Source organism: Betta splendens, chromosome 9, assembly GCF_900634795.4.
Source record: "Betta splendens chromosome 9, fBetSpl5.4, whole genome shotgun sequence".
NCBI classification, from domain to species: Eukaryota; Metazoa; Chordata; class Actinopteri; order Anabantiformes; family Osphronemidae; genus Betta; species Betta splendens.
This window is the reverse complement of record NC_040889.2, coordinates 7,639,897-7,667,719: the sequence shown is the minus strand read 5'-3', so window position 1 is coordinate 7,667,719 and position 27,823 is coordinate 7,639,897. Positions and strand designations below refer to the sequence as shown.

The 27,823-nt window shown below is 44.2% G+C and overlaps 2 protein-coding genes across 10 annotated transcripts in view; one reads left to right on the top strand and one right to left on the bottom strand.

Moving 5' to 3' along the window:
* Positions 1–27,823, top strand: part of LOC114862620 (aldo-keto reductase family 1 member B10-like) — a 103,657-nt gene that overhangs the window by 44,789 nt on the left and 31,045 nt on the right. The window contains exon 5 of the mRNA XM_055511731.1: positions 23,393–23,478. Coding sequence (XP_055367706.1) covers positions 23,393–23,478 — 86 coding nt within the window. The remainder of the gene's footprint in view (positions 1–23,392; positions 23,479–27,823) is intronic.
* On the bottom strand, positions 120–27,817 carry tfec (transcription factor EC). 9 transcript variants are annotated; one of them, XM_029163119.3, is made up of 9 exons: positions 27,677–27,817; positions 21,980–22,223; positions 7,242–7,496; positions 6,478–6,576; positions 4,559–4,679; positions 3,688–3,744; positions 3,515–3,590; positions 2,433–2,580; positions 120–1,886 (listed from the first exon to the last, which is right to left on the bottom strand). In XM_029163119.3, exons 2-9 carry the CDS (start codon positions 22,199–22,201, stop codon positions 1,368–1,370), a joined length of 1,497 nt encoding a protein of 498 aa, XP_029018952.1. In that variant the 5' UTR covers positions 22,202–22,223; positions 27,677–27,817; the 3' UTR covers positions 120–1,367. The 9 variants fall into 9 exon arrangements, with proteins under 9 accessions (XP_029018952.1, XP_029018953.1, XP_055367708.1 ...); XM_029163120.3 differs by having other exon boundaries at positions 4,634–4,679; positions 27,677–27,816; XM_055511733.1 differs by lacking the exon at positions 6,478–6,576.

Genomic DNA, 27,823 nt, shown 5'->3' with positions numbered 1-27,823 from the left:
CACCACCCACCACTTTGTAGTTGGAGTTGTTGGATGTATTGACTGGATGAGACTAAAGCGGCTAAAAAGTAGATGCAAGTGAAGAATGTTCGATTTCATTCCAGAGAAACACACACTAATAATGCTAAAACTTTAATTCATGGAGGCTTTGATGGGAAATTCATTAGGGAAGTATTGGCATGTTTTCAGACCAGTCTGTTAGTTGTATTATTAATGCATGACTTCAAGATTGGAAAACTACACTCTGACGAATGATCCGACTACACAAAACAAGTTTTTAAGCCTCATAATGAGGTCAGAGTTTGTATCACTGTGCCACAAACAGATGTTCGCCAGCAAACTTTATTCATCGTCACAGCGAGTGGAGAGACGCATGTCCTCGCCTGCTTACCTAGAGGGAAAGTTTCAGCTAACAGCCCTCGTCGCAACTCTTTATCCTTCACCATTATCCGTCCTCAAGGGCTCATCAGCTCACAGTAGGCTCATCAGAATTATTACTGCTCCTCTCCTTGTCTTTATTATCCAATTTCCTTGCCCTCTTCTCTTCTCCGCTGCTCGTTGCCAATCAGCCACCTTGGAAGCGCTTCCTTCACTCTCTACTGTCGAACTTACGACCACTTGTTCACCCTGTTGTTTTGCAGCATGGTCAGTGCGCTCAGTAAACAACTGGACATTTTATGTCATGCTTTGTGTGTGTGTCCATGTCCATGTGCGGAGCTGCATGTATAAGTTTAAAAGAATCCTAAAGCAAGTATATCAAAAAAGGGGGTTTATTATATTTTCCCACCCCGACTAAGAACAGAAAAAAAAAACATTAGATAATAATATATATCTTCTGTATGAATACATGGATTAAAGCATACTGTATATAAATACATAATAACAACACACACAAGACGGAGGCTTGTTAGACATGGATGCGGCTACAAATGTTACATGCTCATGTGTTTTTTTAAGACAAAACTGTGAGTTCAAATAAGGCACGTCACAAAGCTGCAGCTGTGGTAGTGCAGTATTGATCCAGGATTGCTTGGCACGTCGTCAGAGGCCGTCACACGCGATGCAGTGTTCGGCTGCCTCAGTAGTAGAAAAGTCAGTTACGTTATGTACATGCGAGCTAAATGTCTCCCTTTTTCTGGTTAGTCTGATCCCGCTCGGTCCGGGAGGCAGAGAGACCCACTGGTTGGGAACAGGAAATCCATGGGGAACACTGTTTATGCGCGTGGCGCCTTCAATTGTGTCAGCGGTCATTTGTGAGTTGTCATTATTGTACAGCAGGAGCTACAGCCCACTGTTCAAAGGGCTCTGCGTGTGGCAGCAGTGTTGTCATGATGAGTGTCTATTCACAGAAGCGCCCCCCCCCCCCATTATAGGTCATCGCCCTCCGCCGAACTGAAGCTGCTCCTGCGGCTGCTGTCCTTGGACGCAGCTCCGGGCGAGCCGGCCGACAGCAGCGGGTCGGCGCCGAACGGTGAGAGTGGGTCGTCCATCAGGATCTCATCCAGGGGGTGCTCCTCCTTGAGCGTGGCGCTGAAGAAGTCGGTGAAGTGGGACAGCGGGTCGGAGAAGGTGGTGCAGCCGTCGGTGGCGGCGAGGTGGTCCTGCGGCCCAGCGGCCGAGGGGGCGGACGGCGCGCCGGCCACCGCAGCTATCCTATGGAGGTAGTCGCTGTTGGGGTCCTCTTGGTAGAGAGGCGGCTGCTGGGCCTGCTGGGGAGACGACTGCTGCTGCTGCTGCTGCTGCTGCTGCTGCTGCTGCTGCTGCTGCTGCTGCTGCTGCTGCTGCTGCTGCTGCTGCTGTTTGAGGAGGTGGGAGGAGAGTTCCACCGTGCCCATGGCTGCAGCCATGTTCGGGAGGCCGTGGGACCGTGCTTGGATCTCCAGCTCCTGGAGAAGGAGAAATAAGAGACCACAAGTCCAATATGGGATTAGTCACTTCCCATGAGGTAACAGTGAGACAGTCAGCGCCACACCTTGCTTATCTCCTGCATTTACTGAGGTTATGAAGCAGTTTGTGTACTGACACATACAGTACACGTCTCCCCCACACGCAAAGTATGTGACAAGCCCACACAACCACTGTTGTCACAATTTGCCAATCTTTCATCATCAGGGGCGGTGAGGTGTTCCTGGATGTTTGTGATCCTTGAGGCAGATTTAATATTCCCGTCACTTAACTAAACTCAGAAACCACAGTCTGCGTCTGCACAAAGATAAATAAATGGACTGTGGTCATCTTCTATTTCAGACAATTGGTAATTGTCTGTATCCTTTGGGTATTTGCTGGGAGCTCTATCAGGAGACTGAGTATACAGTGTTTTGACGTTGTGGGCGTATCAAGTATATGGTGGTGTATATATAGTGTTGTTTTGAATGTAGAGGTCAAATATCGCCAGTATTCATACGTGCCACATCACTTCCTCATTTCATTACCTGGATCCTCAGCAGCAGCCTCCTGTTGGCCTGCTCCAGCTTCTTCTGCCGACCCTCCAGCTCCCGAGCGTGCTGCTGCTCCTTCTGCAGCCACCTTATGTACTCCACCGAGGCCTTCAGGATGGTGCCTTTGTTCCACCGCATGTCGCTACAGAGGAGGAGAGAAATGCAAAAGATAACCTTTTACACAGAAGCCCCTGATGTCGGCAGAAAAGCCTCCACAATAATAAAAAAATAAAAGAGGCGAAAAGTTTTAACACAGTGGTTTTTCCCCTTTTATGATATGAATAAGAAATGGTGATTTACATGGGGCAATTATTCATCCTTGGACATTACATGGGAACAGTGAATGGGAATTTTAATAGAATAGTTAAGTAGCTACGTGGAGAGTCCATTCTCGTACCTCCTTGTTCAGTAAAATTAATCCTCGAGTAAAAATAGGTGACAGAAAATGAGCTAAGTAGGAAGACAAGAGGGGAATGGGAGCAATGGACTTAAGGTGCTACGGAGCAAGTCATTCTTTAGGAGATATTGCTTCTTTTAAAAAGGAAAGTGAAGCTGTATTGAGATTGTCCTTTTCCACATGAATGAGACGTTGGTCTGATCAGCGCTAATATTCTCTTTTATCCCGTGTTAATGGCACGACGGCAACGCTAACCTTCCATTTAAATTTGAAGCAAAGTTCAATTGCCAAAGATGGACGAGGGATTTTAATTCAGCGCCACGCTCCATGTCTGTGTTTCCATTTTAACTTCAAACTTTGATTCAAATGGTGTGGCCCGCTCCTTTGCATTTGACCCCTTCCTCATCACTCATGCTTTCAGCCGAGCTGCCGGCACACAGTAAGAGGATGTACAGGCTCCTGGAGCGGAGGCTACAATGGAAGTTCAAGTGCACCCTTGAAATATGACTGAAATGTGTTTGAGGACTCATTTGAATTCGATGAACACCATCTGGAGTGTCTTTGTGCTTAGAATTTAATACTCTTCCGTGCCAGACAAGTTCTTGCAATGGTTTCTGTGACACAAAGTTAAATGGGAGTAGATCGTCTCGGTAAATACATTTAGGATTGGGCAACTTACGGGTCATTTGACTTTGGTATGAGCGTCCCCAGCTCTTTAATCCTGTAGTTGATGTTGTATCGCCGTCTTCTTTCAACTAAATGGGCAGAGCAAAAGCAGAGCGAGATTATCATCACTGGAGCTTTGTCAGATCGCTGCTGAAGGCTGGCCACAGTTCACCCCAAGACACTCACTCAAGTTATGGTTGTCTTTCTTCTGCCTCTCTTTGGCCATCACCCTTGTGTCGTGTTCTGTCAAGAAACAGTAAATCACACAGGGGAACGAATTGATTAGCAACGCACACGCATTTAGCAACAGAAAGACAACGACCGCAAATCTCCACAAAAGGGCCAGTGAGGAGACACACGGCCGGTTGTTTGGAGGGAGTTCACCGCCGGGGTCAGGCAGAAATGTTTTGGCCTATCGCTCCCCGCCGCGGACACAAGTTTGACCTCCTGACACACAAGCCCGATTTATTTGCCTTCAGCGCGTCTGAGGCTCATTGTGAAAGACAAAATGGTGACCACTTTTAGCCCGCTTGCTCCCGTAATTAAGACAGTTTAGCAAATTCGCTAATCGGTCCCGGTAGAGGAACAAAAAAATGCCAGTGCAGCCACATTTGCATTCGCATTCTTGCGAATTACATAATTAGGGACCTGAGATTGGATTTCCCAATTTGTCGCTGTTGATTCAATCAAGACAATTTCAGCTCTCTAACATGCCATTGTCCTCTTCACCCACACTGAAATGAAACAGATGCCAATTTACTTATTTGCCCGTTGAGAACGAAGACCTCTTCAGGCATCCTTTCTATTTCCTAAATCAATTAGGCTCCTTCGCTTGATGCGTGGTGGCAATAGGAAATGTCTTAAAGCAGCTCGTTTCTTAAAGCTTTGCGTGTGTTCGTGTGAGACGAAAATGTCCACACACTCGGTCGACCTATTCGTGGAACACAAATGAGCTGACGTGCTCGGCCAGTGCACGTGGAACACGTTGCCATTTATAGCGGACTCAGGTGCTCTGCCCGTTATGGGTTAGTTATTCCGCCACGGTATGCATTCATACCTGTGTATTCCCTTTTAACAGTGAGCTTTGTGGGGTTAGATGTGGGACTCATTCCACCATTAGGGGCGTTCATACCTTGTTCACCCCCATACACGTCCAGCATGCTGCTGCTGAGGGACACCTACAGTGGGAATGATATGAAGAGAGAGAGAGAGAGAGAGAGAGGCAGGGGGTTAGTTACAGGAGGAGCACATTTCAACAACACGATCGTCTTTTACACTCTGACAAAGGCCACAGCACTAATAGTTGTCTTTTACTGCTGTGCCGTATTGTTTAGCCTCGACCAAAATGACAAGAGGCAGGTGGAGTGATCAGAGGCTTGCAGAGAAGACAGTGAGCCCCCGGGCCTCCGGGTTTGGCCTTCCCAGCAGGGAGTGGTAGTGTCCACAGGTCTGCCACAGCAGGACAGGGCAAACTCATGAATCGCTGTCATGTTCCGATCGCCTGCTCACGTTGCATCACAAAGAGTAAAACCAACTTAACAAGGACTTAACCTTACTGAAGCTGGGTCAGTAGAGGGTTCTCATCCACTAGCTTTACTCCATCCAGCCCTGACCTCCAACCCTGGGCTCGGGCTGACTAGGCGTGGGCCTTTTATCTTGGAACGCCACCGTTCTCAAAACCCAAACAGCTGAAAGGGCTTGAAACACACAGAGATGTGCTCTGTGTTGAAAATAGTATCCTATTAGATGAAAAGGCTAGGTCAACTGCATCAGCGGGGACAGAACAGCTTTTCTTGTCTGGGAAAGCATCAGTTCTGTGATAATGTAGTTTATGACATATCCACATTTGTATATTTACGTCATTCCAGTGAATTGTGAGTCCTTAGAGAGGAAGGAACGGAAATTGAAAATATAAAGGCCCAGATGAGGAAACAAGAAACATTTGCAATACCTACTGGTAAACTGTATGTGTGTGTGTGTGTGTGTGTGTGTGTGTGTGTGTGTGTGTGTGTGTGTGTGTGTGTGTGTGTGTGTGTGTGTGTGTGTGTGTGTGTGTGTGTGTGTCCTCATTATCTCACCCTGATAAAGACAAGAGGATGTGGAGGAGGACGACGACACAACACCGCTTATCATAATTCCCCAACTACTCCCACTGCAATCACTTCAATCCCTTTTCTGTCTGTGTTCCTGGACATGTTGACATGGTCAAGCGGTGTGATCCATCGTACTGCATGACTAATTAGGATGACTTGATCCATTCAAGAACAGTATCATTTCTGGACAAGCCCATAGGGAGTTTACAGTATGTATTAACCCAATTCAGTGGCTTCAGTCCGTGCTTGTCTGTTGCTGAAGCCTCATCTGAAGCCTATGGACTCGCTGTTCTTCCTCCCCATCTCCCCCCTTATGCTTTATCTTATCTCCTTGCGTGTGATGCTTTGTCGGACGGTTGTTGCTTTGCGTTTGTTTCTATAATACCTCACCATATCTTTGTGTGGCAGGTGTTGCATTTGCTTTGGTATACAGTATCTCAGTGGCTGCGCAATAATACCTCATAGTCTCATTTTTGCCATATTGTCGTTAATGATATAACTCTGGCCACATCATCCCTCTTTTAAATTTAATCTTCATTGTTAAACGTCTTGAGAAATTTGAAAAATGTCGCTAAGCCTTTGTGAACTTTGACTCATGCCTGGACTTAAGCTGACCTCAAACTAAGGCTGAGGTCCCCCTTTTCCCAAGCACGTCAAGTGTGCACCTTAATGTTTGGGTGGAGGAAGCTCACTTTGAAGTCTACATAGAACTTAAAGGAAGGAGTTATTAAGAAATATGTAGTGTGGAACTGCATGGAATGTTGGCTCCAGACAAACAATAAGCTGCACAAATCCATAAAACAGACCTTTCTACCACAGATAGCATTTTGAACAGTGTTAATGTGCAGCTGTTAGTGCAGTGGGTAAGGTGACATATACTTACGTTGTTTTGCATTATGTTAGCCTCCATGCAATCCAATCCTCCATCATTGAAACCGGATTCAAGACTAATTAGGTCATCAATAACTTCATCCATTGGAAACTAAAAGAAAACAGTCATTTCAGTGTATTTGTGGTCATTTTATGTCCAAGTCTGATCTTTTGAACTCTCAAAATTCTAAATGGACACAGAAATGGGGAGGGTTGGTTGAGAAAAATCTAATAACAGACATGTTGCCGGCCACTATTTTGCAGCGCTAGCCAGCGGAACTGTTACCAGACTTGTTTCTCTCTTTTGAAAAGGTTTCTCTCATCAGAGACTGTTTGTCTGAAGTTATTGATGAGCCCATCAGTGGGAGAGGGAGATCAATAATGGCACCACTTTGTTTGGATGATTAATTAGAACCATTCTCTGCATTGTTGAGGTTTTACTGACTGGATTAGTCAGTCGTCGGTTCTTTTGAATTACTTCATGTTGATTGTCCAACAGTGTGTCGGCCATGATTTATCTCTTTTATCTCAAAAGACTTCAGAATTTGCAGCAGAAACAGTTATTGATGAGCTTAGGGCAGGAAAACACACAGCGAATGTTGCGAAATGCAAAAAAAAGTCATGGCCCACAGTTTGTTCTTTTGCGGCAGGCTGTGGTTCGAATTCTTTGTTTCAATCTAACTGTTTTCATTTTCTCAATTTCAGTTCCATAAATGTAGCAACATCATAATTCACACAGGCTTTCGTTTGCGTTCTCCATACATTGGCTTCACCCACCTCGCTGTCGTGACTGGCCAGCGTGAGCAGGGTGACGGGGCTGTTGGGGCTGCTGCCGTCGCTGACGGCGGGCATGTGTCCGTTCCTCATGATGGGCACAGAGGCCAGCGGCTGGCCGGCGGCGTGTGGATGTGGGATGGTGTGGCCCTGGCCGGTGGAAGAGGCCAGCTTGGCGCCCAGCGTCAGATACTGCTTGACCTGCTGATTCTGAGTCTGGTGGAGGTGGAATTTGGAGTTCTCCAGATGGCTCTGAACCTGCAGCAAAACCAAATCATTCACAAGTTCACTTAGAAGAAAATAGGTTAAGGAAGTAAGGCACTGTTTACTGTTTTTCCACGAGTAGAGCAGCACTGACTAAGTCCATACATTCATTTAACTCAGAAATAGCCAAGAGTCACAATTTCCCCTATTCTTAGTCACTCACGAAGTTCGTAGGCAAAAGAGTCCTGATGATATGAATTAAGGTCATTCTTAAGGTCATGATTATTTGAGTACAAATCTCAAGTGATTCGATGCTGACAAGCAAAATTACAAATGATATTAAAATGCAGTACACAGTAGACATTATAATCAATAGTAACAAAAGTAAAACAAACACAAACATGTTGATTTTCAGATTGTCAGTAGTCTTACGTTTGAAGCTCTGGTCGCGTCCCGCATTGTGTAGTAACTGCAGTCAGTTAAGTGTGGCATTCTCAAAAACAGCAGATAGTCTTGGATGTTTTGTGGCAGTGAGTCAACTTTAGGTATCCAAGCCTGCTGCTGCAGCTGCTGTCCTGGTAATGTGCTGACTGCTCAGTGAGTGTCTGTCCCTTCCAAGTCCCCAACCGATGACTTTTAAAGGGCCCTTAGTGAACTAATTAGCATGTCGCCTAGCATGATAATCACTTCAAACGCTGGACTGTCAGATCACCCGGGGTTTGATCACTGCAGGATATCTGACTTTAGCTACTATCACTAATTCAGCCGGACCGCCCCTTTCTGACTGGGTGACCAATCGGCTGTCAGCGTCCAGTTCTACCCGGCCTGCTCCAGGGGTTGTGGCAGCACAATTGACCCTTGTTCCCCATTGGGGGTTTTAAATAACTCCTCTAATGCCAGTTTTAACCATGTCTTTTTATTCATTCACTGGTTTCAGTAAAGACACTTTAGAATAGTTATTCTCCCAAACAACAAGAAGCTATTTTGAGGTCTTCATTACAAAAAGCCGCTATTTCCAGAAGGAACATCACACCTCAAAACATCCAATTTACTCAGGCCTCTGAGGCTCACAACGGTGCTCACTGTTATAGTATGATTTATTAGTTTACGGCCTGTAAAGCCATTTTTAGAGTACTTAGCAATAATACATGTATTGTTGACGTTGATTGTATAATGTTAGTCTTTGTTAGCTGTAAATGGTCCCCTTGTCTGTCTGTTATGCATATGTCTTTTAAACATGCTATTGACTGGTCAAAATAGTACAATATAGGCTCATATTGTTATTATGACTGACCTCATCACATTAGTTGGAAATAGAAGGAACCCAGTTAAGCAAAAATCTTTCTGTGGCAGTTTCCTACAGTCATAAGTACTGTAAACTGAAGAAATGGTAGACATGGTAGGAGATGTTTTCTGACTGTAACCACTGCTGGTCACAGTGAAGACACGCTTTCAGAAGCATAGTTGAGTCAGTTAACTCAGTCACTTACAATTATCTCCAGTTAGCCTGTGGTCATGCATGTTAGAGCAAGGCTGTAACAACAAAACCTTGGCGTGAACTCAATTTCAATCCTCTTTATATTTTTTAGGAAAAAGTAAATGTTTTTTAAACATACAAATCACTGGGGGTCATTGAATGTGTTAAATCAGGTATCCTGATGGCAGCAGTAAAGGTTTTTCAGGGGTCAAACGTCAACTACAACACAATAGTTCTGTTCCACGGGGACTTTTGGCTTTAGTAGCTTTACATTTATACTAAAACTCAGCATTAAATCCCCCTTGTCAGCTAGATGAGCCATCATTCCTCACTCGCCCACCTAACTAATAACTGGCTCATCACAATAGTCGACTTGTCAGTAGTGACTAAGAGCTCTTATCTGACGTCTCAAGGCCAAACAAGATGCCAGTTGTTAGCCAATCAACATTTCTTGCCACTATAGCAGGACGGATGCCAGCGTTGCTGCACACCACATCTGTTTGTGTGACAGCAGATTGTGACGGTTGCGCTCCGGCTTTCTCACTACTGTAAATGCCGGAGACACGCTTGTTATCCACTTAAGGCGAATCTTATTAGATTTGAGAGGTAATGGCGCTTCAGTCACCGCAGCCAGCATCGACAATGGCAGGCCTGTGCATGTGCGAAGAGGTTATGCAGAAAATGATCAATGCCCGTCATACGCATGGGGCAGGACTGAGATAAGAATTGGACCAATCAGAGCTCAAGTGTAGGATTTTTACGGCGATTGTGATGTTACAGACAAATTCTCTTTCTCAGTGTGGCTACCAGCACCTGCTGCCACAATTGAGGCACTGTTGGAGGTCAGGCTTCCGTTTCCATGCATGTTATTCTGGACTAGTGTGTCAACTAACACAGTCCATTCACATTTTTTGCCATTAGGATACTCTTGCACGCATTAGTAGCACTTACAGTAGATTCTTGTTCTTGGCTTTACTCATATTTGATAATGGTAGATTGTCTCATTTAATGTTAAAGTTTCAGCGTCAGATCAGGAAATTGGGAGATCAACTTGATCATGGTAAAATTATTACCTCTATTACAACCACTTAAATAACTGTCAGTACCAGACAATGTGTCTGCTCAGTCTTTTCCTCTTTCCCTTTTCCTGTAATGAATGAACTTTTTCAAACCCTTTCGCTTACACAGCACAAGCACTGTGTGATTATTAAAAAAAACCAACTGCAACAGGTTCATATTGGGTTCCTTAGCAATAATGTGCAGTACATAATATGCATCTACTGCAATTTGCAGCCAATTATGCAACAACAGCAATAAAATCAATCACAGCAATGCTCCAAGAAGACATACACAAACCTGAAGAATATACAACCAGTTTAATTTAGTCCGCAACTTGATGGAGATGCATTTAACAACTGCATAATTTACCTTAAGAGATGCTAAAGGGTCTTTTTCTGCCGTCCCACCGAAAAGCTGCTCTCACAACCCTAGTATGACACACAAACTCACAGGTGTCCCCTCTAAGTTTAAAGCTCTTGCCTAACCCGGTTTCAGTCTTGCCCAAGTTCTCCTTTCACTTCAGAAAAATCCAGCAACTTATGAAACTCTGGGTGATGGTGACATTCTTTAGCTGTACAAATTATGGGCAAAACCTGGTAGGAGGCAGGGAATCGTTTCTGTATTTTTGCATCACATCGACACAATCTGCGGCAGCCACGCTCAGAATTTCTCAGGAGATAAGATGAAAGTGGAACAAAAAGCTTCTTAGCTGTTGAGCGTGCTGACCAGTAGATCATTGTAATCTCACACACCCTAGATTGCGTAAATGTGTGGTAAGATAAGACTGGGATAGGGAGCTGATCAGGATTTGGCATCCCACCGCAGACAGTCTTTCTTGCATGCAAAGCGCAAACAAATGCACGCACGTTTGTCCCCGTCTGATCCGACTCCCGCTTTCCACGGGTGTTAGTTAGAGCGCTCCCCCTACCTGTAGCAGCTGGGTCTCTGTCAAGGTGATCACTTTGACCACGCAACAGCGAATCATGGCTCCCCCGCAAGTGACAGCGTCTCCCAGCGCGGCGGCCGCGGAAGAACAAGAGCTGTCACGGTTACGGCTCGGTCTCTCGGCGCGACAGGGCGCGAAGAAGAGGAAGAAGAACACAGGCGCAGCCTCCCCTCTTCCTGAGCTTTTGCAGAAATATCGGAAAGGAAGGCATGACACATCAGCTTATTTGGGAACCGCACAGGCTGTTTCCTCTGTGTGTGTGTGTTAGGGCATGCTTGTGTTTTGGTCAGGGAAAGGCCTGACAGAGGCAGAAATACAGATGGCAGTTGGGTGTGTGTGTGTGTGTGTGTGTGTGTGTGTGTGTGTGTGTGTGTGTGTGTGTGTGTGTGTGTGTGTGTGTGTGTGTGTGTGTACACGGGTGTAATAAGTTGACAGAATGTGAGTTCCTGCTTGTGGATCACCGCACTTTCCTGCTTGCAGAACATCCAGCCCAGCTCAGCACATTTTCTCAGGTTATCTCCGTGACACCTACTTCCCTTGGAAGGCTTTGTAGTCATCAAACTGTAGCGACGGCCTCGGTTGGGGAAACGCACCAAAAAAAAGTCATCTGCATGTGTGCAGCTATGCTAAAAGGCACCGATGTGCACTCGCAGAAACGCGTTATCGCGCTCCAGTCGCTGTCAGGCCACAATAGAGGCCGGCACGGGACTTCCAAAAGTGGCTCCAGCAGAATTCCCAGACACAGCAAAATTGAGCGGGGTTACTGCAAGTCCTCCCTGTATTCCCAACCTTTAGACAGTGGAAATGCTAAATCAGCTGCTGCTATTCTCCTCAGCAAAAACAGACACCAAGGCCTTGAGTACGGGCAAACAAAGTGAAACTTATAAATATTACCAAGCGTAGCAAAGCGCATCGAGGCATTTGGGAAGCCCATTAGCATTTCCACTAAACACTAGTCACAGTTCATGCAACAATAACTCAAGAAATACATAATTCAAAGCAAACTGAAATTTCATTTTTTAATTAATCTGGTACAAATTATAATTCATCATAACACTGGGTCATTTTACTAAACAGAACTTGGTAATATACTGTATGTAGAGTAAGTTGTTCAGTCATTTTGCTGCTCTTTGAAGGACAGTTTGTCTAATGTGTAGCTCTTCTACCCATCTGTTGAGTTTTTGCAGGATCACATGCCCGTCGGTGCCTCTGGGTCGCTGGGTTTACTACTTCACAAGCTCGCCGTTACCCCACGTGTGTATTTGTCTGCTTCTTGTTTATCTGATGTCTGCAGCTTATCAGATGCAGTTAAATTCCTAGCTGGCCGTTTTTTGGGCTCATCGCGGGGCGAGCCACATGTGCTCACCTTTGTTAGTCCCCCTGCACGGCATGTATTAAACATCAGGGACTTCCTGTAAGATTTGGCCTGCTTCTGAGACAGCACTTCAAAGTGCAGTTCCCACATCTAAGGTCTGTTTTATCCTGCTAGAAAAGGAATGCATAATGGACACGGCACCACTGCACTTTTAATGATTCTCATATGAATTAAATATTACAGCCATTTTAACCGGAATACATGTGAAATTGTGTGTGAAAGTATGTGTTACCTTGTTGAAATATTGAATTTATGAAATTGCTCTGGCTTGACAGTGGTGAGAAAATAATTGAAATTCCTCCATTCATGTGAAGACACCTTGACAGCTTTATTTGTAAACACATAATCAAAGGATGATATCTGATTGGTCAGAATAGTGAGGAATTTTTTGTTTTATAGCTTGTGTGTGTGTGTGTGTGTGTGTGTATCAGTGATTGTATCAGCTTTAATTTTATTTGATCATCTCATTGAGGCTTTTTCAGATAACAAACATTACATGAGTGGTTTAAGTCAACTGAAAGTCTTCAGAAAACCAAGGGAGGGAGACCTGTTCTCTATCAATGCAGGAATGCAGTAAGTAGAAATGGACAAATATCATTTCTGCTGCTAAAGTGGTTAGAGCACAGCAGAAAGGACACACACACACACACACACACAAACACAGCGGATCATGGACACCAGTGCATGGATGTGACTGCTTGTCTGCATTTTTGGAGGTCCTGTTGTTAGATTATATTGTGTTGCTGTACTGTATGTATAGTGTGCCACCTAGTGTGTGTGTTTATGTGCACACAGTAACAGCATCAGTGGCTTATACTGTACATGTACAGTACACAGATGCTAATATTGCTCAGTATTACAGGAGTTAGTATGTTAACCTCTTTGTGCTGCTGATTCATGACTTTCGGCTACTTCTCAGCAGGATCGTGCCTCATCCACAAAGCAGAGGACTGTGGGTAAACTGCTGTGTAGCCGTTAAGCTGTAAAATGAAGCCACCTCACCCTCGCTGTCCAGTGAACTAGAACTGGATAGGCTGCTGGCTAACGCTGCTTCTAGGAATGATGTCAGAGAGCTGTACTGTAGACAACTTTAATCTCTCGCTTTGGCAGCCGGTGAAAAGAAGCTCCAGTGAGCTTCAGCTGTAACTATGATGCAGTCTTATTAAAGTTATGCACATGATTGATTGCAAGTCAGTCAGAATTAAAGGCCTTTCAGGGGTGGGCAGAGGTCTAAATACAAAATACTCAGTATACAGAGAAAATGCATTAACGTCCTGAATGTTTAAGTTTTAGGTTAGCTTTGATTAAAGCACTTTTAACCTTAGTTCATCAGTAAAGAACATCATCATTAAAGCATCAATGTTTCATGAGTGAGTTCGCTTTTCAGTCTGATAAAAGATCCTTTTAAATTTTCACAGACAATGAAAATGCCGATGACAGATTTAAAACTGGTCTAACTGTCGATTTCGGCAAACAACCCGATTGACATGATCTCTGACCTCTGTTCAGGTGGTTGGAATCTATACCCTCTCGCTCCCATGCTGCTTAGGTTTGTCCTGCTACTCTCATCAAATTATACTATTAAACGCCAAAATGAAAAAAAATATGAGAACACGATGAAGAACATCTAAGTGGATTATTGGACACGTTGCTCATGTATGACGGTATCAGCAACCATTCACTGAATCTCATCTAGGTCTGTCAGCGTTGTATTGTACTATGTTTATGTCTGCTTTGTTTTCAGTGAGGGTGATGCAGCTGACTGTGTGAATATTTTTTATTAGATTGAACTTACCTACACTACAACCCCCACCCCCCTTACTACTACCCCCTGACATTGATCAGTAGCATCCACTATAATCAGTAAGTGCAAATCGGAAGAGAATTATATGAAAAAATATCTTGATTAGTGTTTGAAAGAACACAATTGAATTTAGTAGGGAACAAATCAGGCGTATTTCAGTGCAGTTCCTCTGACCTTTGAGGCTTAACATGGCATCAGAAAGCGGCCTCTGCTCTCCTCTAACTGATATAAAGTGCATTTTGTGTGCTAAATTTGCAATCCACTGTTCAAAAGCTTCTGGTGGAGGTATATTGATCACCCCCCTGCACCCACCCTCCCCACACACACCTAATCTGATTGTGGGAAATGAAATAATGCAATAGCTCTTTAATGAGAACTAAGCAGAAAATTAAATCAACTTTGACCTTACTTGAACTAATAATATATGGTTTGTACTGTGGACAAAGGGCGGCCTGTGTGCTGAGTTGGGGCTATATTTGTGCTCCTGCCGTTTGAACGAACAGGCTGCTGGGACAAAGGATGCTGCCAGTGCTTCTCTTCCCATCTGGGCACAAATAAAAGTGAGGGAAGAGTGAAGTGAAGCTCAAACGAACTATGAGCAGGTTCTATACTGTACATATTTGGAAAATATTTTCAATTTAGGGGAAATGACGCCTTTACCTACAAACTTTGAACGCACCTTCAAGGCTGCCTCAACCTAACAAGATGCTCTACGTCCTTAAAGTTGTAGTTGATCCAACACTTTCCTGATAATTGTTTTGATTTTAAATAGTACAATTCTTGGATGCCTTTAGAACCAATTCCCCATCATCTGTTTCATCATCATTATCATCCTGCTATATCATACTCACAAGAAAAATGCAGTCAAATATCCATTACTGTGGTTAATTTATGGATATCAGTGACCGTCTAAAATCTTTATCCTAAATCCATCAATAATTTTTTTACGGTAAATGAAAAAAAAGCTCAATTTGTTTTTTTTCGTCAGCCGTCCCTCATTCTACATCGTTGTCGATGTCCCTTTCTCTGTCTCCATCGCTTGGTTCTACTGTAGCAGTGAGCTGATGTGCAGGCAGAAAAGGCACCTGTGTGAAGCTAACGCGAGACGACAACAATCTTTTCATCACAATGGGGAGCCCCAGAGACCAAAGACTGACTTAAGGCGTGTTTCAGGGTATTAATTACGTGACACGGCTCACCCAGGTATGGGAAAACACTGCATATGGCAGTTTGAAGACTAGTAGAGTGGAACAAACTAAGCTGCAGTTGGCCAAGAGGCTGGTTGAAATAGTTCCGTGCGTAACAAGCTGCAAGGTATTCCTAATAAAATCACGTGTCGTGAACAAAGTTACGGTAATTGAGTTAACCACCCCTCCTCGGCCCACTCTCTTTTCGGTGTGTCTGATTCTGTACATGAATAGGAGTAATTTCACATGACCTGTGGGTTTTCAGTCCAGAACTGCACGTCTTGGCTTTGATAGTTATCAGTAAATTAAGTTTGCGAAGGGGAAGACAAAAGAACGAGACGTACAGACAGATAGAGAGACTCCGGACTCAACAGGCACCCGAGAGTGAACTGGAGGTCAACTGTAGTCACAAGAAGAGGCTGCCTGGGTTTATAGCAGGATTCTATACACTTCCAGAAAAATGCATTGTGGTAGTGTAAAGGCAGACTGTATAGTATAGTATTAAATATAAACAGTATTTGAAATAATACTATTGGATTTTTTTACTTGTGCCACATTTATTAAAATTATAACATTTGTTAAATAATAATAATTCCAGTCATATTTGTAGTTTGATGCTGTTTTGCCTCTTTTTATAATTAAAATACAAATCAGGTTGATTTATTTGTAGCACTGAATTCAATTTAGCCTAATGCCATTTCCGGGTGTGGCCAGCGTTTTATGTTTGTGTGTCAGACAGTCGTCACGGCACAAGTGATCTGATGTGAGGCCGCTCTTTATCTGCAGTGTTTGAAACAGGCACATGACACAAACATATTTTATGAAGATTTGATTTGACCCAATGGAAGCGTGGTCGGAAGCCTGTGATGTTGGAAAACGATTGGCTCCCGTGCGTCATCTAACCGTCACTGTCGTGGAACGCTACATCCTAACATCATAGTAGGCAGTAAAATCCTAATTTGACCTACGCAGCTCTGGAGGCGCAGCAGACTCGCAGCATCAGGCATTCACAAACACACACGTGTGCACCGGTAGGTGTGTCAGAGTCACTTACCTGGCCGTACCAGTTATATTCCAGCATCGTGATCGGCACGTGGGGCATTCACCAACTCATGCAACGCTCCTCGCAACTGAAGCTAAACCTTTAGAATTGTTGGTTTGTTGCTCGCGTCCCGAGACAACTAGACAACTCTTGGTTTCCCCCGGTGTGGAAGTGACGTTGTCAGGACTTTGGGGGGCCAGGCGGGCGCTAAGCCCTGGCAGGCACACACACACTCGCTCACACACACTCACCCCTGACTCTCCTGTTGAATTTTGGCACTCCCAGGGCTTACGACCTGTTGATAATGAACCTGAACCCATTATTTTGAGTCAATGAATTGAAAGAAATAGGGCAAAGAATGAAAGCCACAGGGCCAATTAACGGCATTCTTTGATGTATTACCATCGCTCGCCACTCAAGCAGACTGCTCCGCACTTTTTGTCTTTATCCCTCTGTTATTCATTAATTATTCTGAGCAGGGTCAGAGTTCGTGTGGCTAATTGTGCAGACCGTCTCTCTTTGAGGATGGCAAAAGATTTGCCCAGCACTGACACTCCCCCTGACTGTGCCCAGCCACCTTGAATTATGCCAATTATTCCAATTCTTTGATTTTTTTTCCCTCCCTCTCTGTGTTCTATCATCGTACTAAGCTGTATCTCTTCTTCCACTCCCTCTTGACTTTCTCTCGTTCAGGGATCTCCCTCTCCGTATTGGACACAGACACACATGCACTAGTGTTATCACACCGTGGTAGAGTCTGATAAGTCATAGCTTGTCAGGTTAAACTCTAGTGCATCCCAGTTTTCTGTCACTTGTGTTTCTCCGCATTAGCCCCACCCGTTGATGATGCTCAGGGAGATGTCTTCTTTTGAGCCGTCATCTGCTTCACTGAAAGCCCACGCTAACCCTTTGTCTTTTAAGTCCCCTTGGATGTGTTTGCTTCAAAGGGCGTCCCGTGTAGCACCTCTGGTTCGGGGCAGCCCTGAAAGGTTAGGTCCTCGGGCCCTGTCTGTGTCCCTGACGCCACTGGCTAAACACCGCGTGCCACTGTGACCTCTTTAATTTGGTGTGAGTGTGTGAGGCTTTGTCCATCACAGCTACTCATCTTGTCTTTCAGCAGGGAACAAAGGTAGAGAGTTGTAAAAAACGGGGGGGGGCTGATAAGATCATGTTGTAGCCACAAGCCAAAAACAAGGAGTCCGTGGTGTGACAAGCTTTAGATTTGTAAGGCTTAACCTGACATTTCCTACTGTCTTTTGGCTTGCGGACGCTTCGCTGTAGATGTGATCTACAGCGGTTGCTGTCTTTGTAGTTTTAATCGAAGCGCGCATCCTTCTATGAATAATAGTAAAATGATCAAGAAGTGCTGGTTTGGTACCCGTTTCAGAATTAGCCCACAACTGACGCTGGATCACATTCTTCAGCGATTTAATTTGAAAATCACATTACCTTTGTGATGCGCTTAATATGATGTAATATATGAATCACAGTATGTACCGACAATCACATTAATGTTGCCAGATTTATACATCAATTACAGTAATTACACCTACACTAGCCAGACCATCATTGCGTTAGCGTGATTAACAATGTGACTGTATTCATTTATACAGTACATTTTATTCACAAACATACACAGAAAATTAAAGATGAGCCCATTAGGATTAAGGATCCAGAATAGATTCGACATCTCACACTTTATTTTCCATGGACCATAAAAACACACATGCGCAGACCAACACATGCACTCCAGGGCTTCCCAAATGGCAATTACAATGTTCTTGTTCCCCCCTCTGAGCTTATCTGGCCTCCGGGGAGACCTCCAGCCCACTCCTTCCCCTTACTTAGACGCGGATCCCCAAAGCCAGTGGGAAGCCTCTGCTGGTCCCAGCACAGTCGCCGTTTATCCACTGCTTGATGAACACTGCCCACTTCACTAGCCACACTCCAGCAGCACCGCTCGCTACAACTGTACCTATTTTGCCCCCTTTTGAATCCTATTAGTGCATGAACTTAGTTTAACTGAAAAAGACTGTTGACTTCACTCAATTAGGCCTAATAGGATTAGGTCGCTGGTATGGGTCTAGGGGTTTAAATAGGAATGGAATTCTGTCAGACACCTGCTCCATCCATTGAATTAATCTTATAAAAGCTACAGAGTATGCGGGGGCCCCAGTAACGCCCAGGCCTGAATGGTTGGAGCAATGGTTGTGTTAGGTGTGCAGACTTCCCCCATGATGGCATCAGTACCGCAGGATGTCTGACCCACCGGTGACCGAGGGCACAAGGGAATGAGTTGTGTATAACTTAAATTGCTATGTGTAGTGTTCAGCTCTAGTTTGGGTTTTGTCGACTTGCATCTGTGTTTCATTTTAAACAAGAACTAGGTAGCAACTGGTTCTGGTGTTGGGGGTCTTTTCTTCTTCTTGTTAAGAGTTGGGAGGTATGCTCCTCCATGACCCCATGCAACCTGTGTTTACCCATAACACCAGTCTCTGCGTAGGCGTTTACAGTATGTGCACCGTGGAGAAGCTCACTGCAGCTCTACCTTTAGCTGGGACCCCACATCATCATCTTTTATTCACAATTTGTGCAACTGTTCACCAAGTGAAGTCATTTGCACAAGCAGGTCAACATCTACCACCATATGGTAACAAACGTCTCAGTCCTCTTTGTTCTGTTCCTAATCACCATTCTTTCCAGGGGTGTCATACCACGTCTCATACCAACACCTCACAATGTCTTTCCCGGAGGTCTCCCTGTGTCTCTGAATGATGTGAATAGCAAGCTTGGTGGCCTTGAACCCCCTCCCCACACACACAGCAGTCCACCTTAACGGATTATGATATGTTTTATCCAGAATTTGGCCCGTTTTTGTTTCGTGGGTCAGACTTTGTGGCAGTCTAATGGCTCCGTCTGTGCCGTCCTAAGAACAATCGGCATAGGAGGAGGTCAAGGGTGTGCTGGAGGGGGTGGTGATATGTGTGTGTTGTTAGAATGAAGTTATGTCCAGTGTGAGACGCTAAAGACATGAGCATTAGGCCGTTCTGTCTGATCCTATTAGTGTGTACGATAACCCTTTCTATCAGATGGGTCAGGAGAATGACCTCCAACAAATCTCTGTCAAACCAAGAAGATAAAATGTAATATTTATATCATAGAAAGAAGAAAGCGTAGCCTGGTTTTACTAAATAATATTTTCCTTCAAGGTGCCTCCCGCTGCATGACTTTGCAAAGACATAATTGCATCAACTATGCAACAGTGAGACTCTTGTCTCTTTAGCTGTAGTTGTCTCCGAAAACACAAGTCCGGGTCTTCATTTGATGAGTTCATTTAATTTACAGTAGCCACTGTAAATCAGGCTGTGAGCCGACAACGTTAAAATGATTCCAGCCGCCTAATTGAACAGCTCTGCGAGAAATGTCGTCAAACTATTAGCTGCCATTTATTCATTAGCATTTTGAGACGCGCCTAATTAGCAAACGCGCATCAGTCTCACCACTCGCTGTCAGACTGTCTCACGCTAACTGCTCGGCGGGACAGTCATGGTCACATTGTACATTAGATATTTATCATAATTGCTCTATTATTAGCTAAGTTACAGTATATACTGTAATGTATTGTAGTACTGTACATAATCATAGTCATCAGGAAAGACACACCTGCAGGATGCTCTGGAAGTGCAAGGCATGAACCTGCAGCCGCACCTCACTGAACCTGAAGCCATATATGGAGGGAAAGTGCTGCTGGTGATAGCATGTGTGTTTCCCGCTGCCATATTTGATGTTTCAAGCACATTGTCCCCATCCATGTGAGTTACTTCACAGGACTCCCGTGTCTGTATTGGACCAATCATGCATGCAAGCGGCCGTCCAGCCGGCCCAGGCACTCAGCCAGTCCAGATGGGTGGTCTGAGGCCATCACCGCTGCTCTCCCGTGCTGTGGCCTGCTGGTGTCCCTGCTGCCCTGATGCCCCTCTAACTCACACATTCATCCGTAACTCCTTCTTTCTAGTTTTGCCGCAGTCTCCTTTTATTCATTTCCTCTCAATATAATTTCTCAGATTATCTCACTTTAGTTCAACCTCTGTGTTAGCTTCGGTGACAGAGGATGGTGGACATTCACTCAATGCCCACTGGGTTTGGAATGAAGCCATGGGAATTGTAGAACCGTATTTTTAGTAAGACTGAGTATTGCTAAACTTGTTAAAGTTGAATCATTGGCAAGTGTAATAAATAAGAGGGACTAGTATAGCTAATTTAATTCAAGGTAAAGTGTAGGTCACTTTGTATTTCTGTCTGAATGACGTCATGGGAAAGGTGTCACACTGACTGCTCACCGTCAGGTAACAGGGCAACACCCACAGGCATTTTCACGCGTATGCAAACACACCAGCGCAGCTTTAGCATATGAAAGGCCACCTACAGCGGTGAGAAACATACTGCAGTGGTACTTTGAAGTCTATCAGTCATCCATCTCATCCAGGGATGTTTTCTCTTCCTCCTTTTTTAAAAATCTGATTCATATCTCCCCTCGGTAAGTTTTCTCCCTGAGCCCCTGGAGGAATTTTCTGGCTCTCCACAATAGGCAGAATGTATCCCAAACATCCAAAATTCACATTTGCATCAAAGCAAAGCCAGGAAATACATGTGATTTGTCAAAATCCCAAGCGAGGCCTGCAATCACTGTGCAATCTATGGATTCAGACGGACTCAAATTCGCACGCTGTTGATATACCGCATAGCTTATATTAATTGCACTCCCTAGTTATGGCTCAGCGATCATCAGCGCATTGTACGTGGGGTTTTCAGTTTCCTGGACAATGGTGCTACAATCCCCACAGAGCAAATTCCAAATAAATGACCCCTATAACACAGAGGTCATTCAAATGGTTCCTGCCTTGTGTGAACAGCAATAAAATCACAATCGGGCCAGTATGTATCAGCAGCAGATGGCTGTGTGCATGCTGTACAAAGACAAATTATATATATTGCCACTGTCAGCTGTCCCTGAAAAGACCGTGATCTTTACTGTAACCGCCTTGTTGCACCAGTCTCTGTTCCTTTTAACGTCTCTAAACACCTGTGATGAATAAGTACAATGTGTCATTGATGCTGTTTACCTGCAGCGGGGCTGGAGGAGGTCCACCACAGGAGGCCCGCTGTGTTTACGACGTGGTCGCGGTTTCATATTTATGACAGCTGATGCGTTTGACGGGGCTTTGTAATTAGACATGTGACAACGCTGCTTTGGAGCAATCTATACCTGTGGTGATGTGCAGGTTATTAGGGTGAGTGTGTGGATGAGAGACGCTCACATCGGTGGCGGCTCTTTTACATGTGAATTGATGGTGTTATGGCGGTTTTTATTTGGATCAGAGCTCTTTGTCAGGTAACAGTGGGGATATAGATACTGTAGACAGCATTGAATGTAGAGGGTTAATAATATTATATAATATGTGATTATAACATGTATGGGAAGCATCTAGGTTAATGACTCTGGTCCAAACTGCTAAATTGCCTAGATGTGACTTCTATTGAATTTTTTGAAACCTCTTAACGACTATCAGAAGGATTACTGTGAAATTTAGTCCCACAAACTTGTAACAACATAGTTGATTTATTAATGACCCAATTTGTTCCCTACCTTGCACTGGCTTGAAGCTTGGCACCAACCTGGCTCTGGTGCTCTGGTGTAGACTCCACCGTAGGGCAACTGTGGGGGAGCGTAATGAATGGCGCCACTGGGATGAGGGGGCCAGAACTGATGCCGGCTACGGGGATGTGGTCCAGAAATGTACAAACCCTGACCGTCATGTCTCTGATTAATCACCGACTGGTCCTCTGAACCGGAGCATGACTGAAACATTTTTGACAACTGGCAACTGGATCTGAAAAAAAAAGAAAGGAAATAACAATTACTCAGTAAATTAACCAATTATGTAATGAAATTGCTATATTATCCTTATTAAATCATGATTCAATTTTGAATTTCTCATTGAAAATTCTGTTAAGAAAAAGGGAAACCAGAGGGCAGAGAAGGACACGCACAGATTGATGTGGTCTGTGTGCGTCTCCACTTTTCATTTATTCATTCATTAGGAAAACTTTACAACTTTAGTCAAAATACCATAGTTGTGTTTTAATATATAAATCTGTAGCGTGTCATATAAAGATTTAGAGACTTTCCTTTTTTTCTTCATTAATGTACTCTTTTATATTTATACTCATGCCATTGATACTGTGCACCATGTTCCTTCACCTTGGAAGCATTTGATACTAATGTTCTTATATGAGGCAACTAAAAAGTCCTGGCTGCTCGTTAACAGGTGTGTCGAGCCAGAGAGTCATGTTAACCACATCATTATAGAAGTAGATGCCTTTGAGTGTCCATGGAGTCTAGTTTACTGTTTCCTCTTAGCTTAAAGGTTTTTATTTGTCCAAAGTGTTAATGTTAATCAACATTAATAAAATGTGTAAAGTGTTAATAAAATCTTTGTGTTCTGGTTTAACTTCGTGTACTAGTACTGCCTTGTAGTTTACTGCAATTCACTCAGTCCAAAGCAGACTGCATCTAATCTGACAGTTGGTTAGCTGCCTCTCATTAGTTACAGGCTACTATGTTTAGTCCGTCTAATGAATGTGACATTACTGGATATGTGCGTATGCATCCGTCGATGTGCTGGTCTGTCTGCGGTCAGGTCTATGACAAAGCTTACTTGCCTCAAGTCAGGCCAGTGGCAGCGCTGTTTCAGTAGCATTTTATTTGGGAAGTGAATAAACATATCCTGATTTGATTTGGAGGGACTCTAATTCTAATGTTAGTGTTGCCAAAAGACAAACTTGATTACTGGTTTGACTGAAGTAACAAAAGGCAGCGTGCTCTAGCTCAAAGCGTCCCAACCCGGTCTGTTGGACACCTATTCAGTTGGGATGAGGTGGACGCCACGCTGGCATCCTCTCCTGCTTGCTTCATCTGAAATTGTAATTGGACAGTTTTGCGCATGCTGTTGTAAAGGAATTTAAAACATGTCACGTCATTTCCTTTTCTTTTATTAAGGCCCCACCAACGTGTTCATAAGTGGCTTAGATGTGGAGTCACCGATAGCCAACAGTCCCAAGGGGAACCAAGGCTCCAGTATCAAAGTAAGAAAGTACTCTACATCGAAATTAGAATATTTGAGTGCAAATTAGCTGTCAGTGCCAGCGGAGAACGAACGGAGAACACATTCAGAGCAGGGGACTCGCAGAACTGCAGCTATGCAGAACTGAACCCAGACGGGAGGTAGGTAAAGAAAGTGTGGGAGTGTGTGATTCTCCCTGCCTCCCTTCCTTCTTCCTCCTTCTCCCTCTTTTCCCTGGGAGGTTAATTGGCACGACACGCCGCCGTCCGAGAGCGGCGCGGGCGCTGTCTAATTGCCTTTCCGCTGTCGCCGGCATCGCAGAGGAGCCCGGCTGCGGCGCTCGCCGGGTGCTCCCGGACGCGGCCGGGGGAAACGTGCCCATGAGCAGGCGTGAGAAAGCGGGTTTTTGTCCACCTAGCTGCATTCCTCCCAGAGAATGGCCGCCCAGGCCCCGCTGTTAGACAACTGGCTGGCTTGTGTGGCTTCAGCCCGAGCCTTTGTCCGTGCTATGTGAGCGTCTCTGTTAGCCCATGAGCAAGGCATGTTACCTAAATAACTATTTCCTGGAGGCTTTTATGGGTACGGGGAGGCCACTCAGTTAGGCTTTTGTCACCCATTTGCTCCTCCACCATTACAAACCCATAATGTGTCCATTTAGGTCAAATGGCTCTGGGTGAGAAACCAAACACCTACCTGCAGGGCGAATAACACAACATCATGCATTTAAATACGACTGGTTTTGAAACCTAACATGTTAAAGCTTCGGGTCAGAAATTGAGGAATGTTTTTGGTTATTGCTGCATATTTAGATTAAAGGGTTAAATTCATATTGTTGTGTTAAATATCAATCAGTGACCTTTAATTTACTGGTATTTTCTGACCACTTGACCACATGTGTTCCTCCCCTCCTAATGACTGTACCTTAGCTTGCGTGGCTCATTACTGATTGTTTGCTAAGTGGCCGTGTAACGTAGAACAGTATGACTGTGATGTCCTCAGCTCATGAGACCAACACCTTATGATCCCCTGGTTGTTCAGCCACTGTTCCCCCTATTTAGGCCTGTTTGACTTGCTTTTATTCCACCTGGGAGCTGACGGTTAACCACAGGCCTCCTGCTGCTCCGACCACAGGCTTTACATACATTCATACCTTGAGGTCTGTTAAGGACACCAACAGTGCTGGCGTTCGATTTCCTTCTGCAGTCTGAAGTTATTCTTTATTTGATTATTAAGTGTTGATAAACAAATGACATGGCGCCAAGTCTTCCCTGTTAAATTTTCTGAATTGTGCATCCTTTGTATTGTAATATTCAAAAATATCTCCATCCTCGTGAAGCTCTAATCCACAGATGACTGTGAAATAAATAAATAAATATAGTAAAACTCTGTTAATGCTCGTGTTTGGCAGGTGTCAGTGAAAACAAAGGAGCAGTGTTTCTTTCTGTTGCGACTGACCAGAGTTGATTGAATTAAACCCAACCTACAGACCAGTGTCTGTCCGTCCGTCCACCCATCCGTGGCGCACGCTTCCGCAAATCCTCACCCACCCACGTGGAGACAGGAAGCTCGGAGCATCGCTGCTGAGGATTTCGCGAGTGTCCGCGTTACAGATGAGAAAACACACACACACACACACAACGACATCTGCCTCATTAAAACCTTTCCCTTAGACGTGCTACTTTGTAAAGCTCTCCACTCATCACCACCTCCAATCCGCTCAACCCTTGGCTCCCTTTGAGCTCCAGCTATTTATTTTCATCAAGGCTTCTCCCGCTCGCCTTCTCCCTCTCTGTGTAGCCCGGTCCCCCTCTCATCCACACTGGGCTTTGTCGCTAGCCTGTCATGTATTGAAGCACCTATTTATTTGCCTTTTTCCCTCCTCTAATTCTCCCTCATTGTCGCTCGCGGCTTCCCGCTGCGTCGAGACAAGGCCGCCGCCAGAGTTTGGTTCTCTGTGGCCAAGACATGAGTCAGTGAGTCAAGATAATGATGAAGAGCTCAGACACGCAGGAGATCCAGCCTCTATCACTAGTCACACCAGCAAAGGCTGCTTAACATACACTTCTCACAGGTCATCATGACAGAGATTGCTCGGTTTGTGTGGAGAGCTGAGCTTATTATTAAAAGTCCTTTGAATCCTGTGTTTTAGCCTGTTACTTTAGCTTCACTTTAGCTTCACAGAATTGAGTTTCACATTAATTCTTACTAATTCTTTTCATCCTATGAATAACCTGCTTCCAGGCAATGACGTTGGTGGGGTGTAGGAAAGCCAACAGAAACTGAAACTATGCATTAGTGTCTAGTCATGTCTGTGTTGCTTACTGTAACTCTGATGATGTGCATGTGTCTGTGGCTTTGAAATGGCCTTTACCACATTAACCTGTTGTTTTTTTCTGACCATCTGAAGTTATAAAATGCTGTGCCTTCATATGTGACCTAAAGATGAAAAAAAGCTAACTTATTACGGTTTTTATATCGCTGTTGACAGAAAAGAGAGCACAATGGAGGCTTTGTCTTTATGTAGCTGGTCTATATGTGTCGGCTTCGCACGTCAATCAGATCCGTTTAGTGGCTTCAAAGACCGTCGGAGGAAGAGTCTGCAGACCGTGGATGAGCATTCACTTTCACTTTTCATTGGTCAAGGGTGCGTGCCGCTGCTGAGAGCAGGCTGCCACCGGCTCACTTTGAAGTCGGTCATGAGAACAGACAGTGTATACGTCCTTTGAGCACATCTTCCCTCACGCCTGCTGCCTCCTACACACATCTGCCTCATAAGCTGTGCAAAAACTAAAATAAAAAAAACGATACAGGTTTAAATGTTGACGTAGACATGTGTGTCTGTGCCAGTCTAAGAACTTTTAAAAGGACTATGCATGAAGAAATGAATCCAGGAAATCCATCAAAGTAGTCATTTCAACAACAACCACCAGGTGGCGTTTTTAGCACCCGTTCAACTTGGCAAAACACACGTCTTATGCTTTTATTTTCTTCTTGAAACTGCAACATATTCCCACACAAACTATAATTAGATTAAATTCACATAAATTTATCAATGTCATCTAATGTCTTTCTTAATGCATTGCTGTCATGCCGTGACTCACACAGGATGACCTATTGCGAAACTCCTTGAGTGCCCTGTGCACAGATCTTAATGTCAAAGGAGCATTGCACCAGTGCGTTTTGATGCACACTGCACCATGGTTGTGCCCCATCGTCTGAAGTCACATCAGCTCTGTGGCACTGCACACATCTCTACCTCTGCTCACTGCCCTGATGGAAACTCTGCCACGCGTTCTTACACATTTGAGCCACTGAAAAGACATGAAAATACACACAAATCACTTTAGCTCACACATTAAAGCGTGTGTTTAGGGAAGCTTCTTTTGCCGAAATTTGTTTAGCAAACAAATGTTGGTCGTCTTGGTTGTGAGTCATTGTCCCATGAGCCCGTTATACGCATCTTACAGCTCAAAGCCGTCCACACGGTTTTCCCCCTACACAGCCCTGCAGTGCACACAGCTCAGAAAACAGCATTCCCGTGATGCAAGATTGGAGAAGTTTGCCACATTTTTTTTAGTTAGTATATTGTAAATAATATCAGGTGACCACAAAAGAGGAAGAGCTGCAGGAGGAACTTTAATGATTTTCCCGCTGTGTCATTCTGATTTAAAAAAAACAATGTTGTACCGGGAAACAAAGGATGCTGCAAGTCTAAATGTGCACGGTGATGTTTTACAAGTTTTATGATAATAAAAGAAAGATGGACAGGGAAAAGAAAGATGCATAGAGAAATATTGATTTTAACAAGATATGAAACGTAGATTTCATTTTAAAATAAAATAATGAATATTAATCATAATTAAATTTGTTCTTCTCTTTATATCGCAATGGTGACAGTAGTGCTGTCACTACTTTAACATTTTACAACATCGTTAAAATCTCCTAGAAAGCATGTCTCTATAAAGTCTAATTATCTTTTGCTATAGTGCTTAAAAATTCAAGACATATGTATTTAAGAAGCAGAAAATATATTGAAGGTGAGGTTGAAACCTGGCTCTTGGAACTTCCTGTCAAACAGGAAGTTGCCTGCAGAGCAATGAGCCTCAAAATTTTCAGTGAGGAGAATATATAATACATATAAAATATTGATAAAACATCACAACTCTGTAATTTGCACATTTGTATATCTGTCATGAAAGGAATCTTAATTGGTCAGTTACCTGTAGTTTGGAGTGTGTGGCAGACAGGTCCACGTTGTGTACCAAAGGTCGCCCGTTGTTTCTGTGTCAAAGACCAGATTTAAATGAAGCAACTTGCTGAGAGAGCTCCTGTGTATGTTCAGTCATTCCTGGAAGGATTGTGTAGTG

Coding starts and splice junctions, on each gene's coding strand:
- tfec (XM_029163119.3), bottom strand. CDS start 22,201: ATGTTTCAGTCATGCTCCGGTTCAGAGGACCAGTCGGTGATTAATCAG. Junction 6,577..7,241: donor TGGCCAGTCACGACAGCGAG/GTGGGTGAAGCC, acceptor GTTTTCTTTTAG/TTTCCAATGGATGAAGTTAT. Junction 2,581..3,514: donor ATACCAAAGTCAAATGACCC/GTAAGTTGCCCA, acceptor CCTCCTCTGTAG/CGACATGCGGTGGAACAAAG.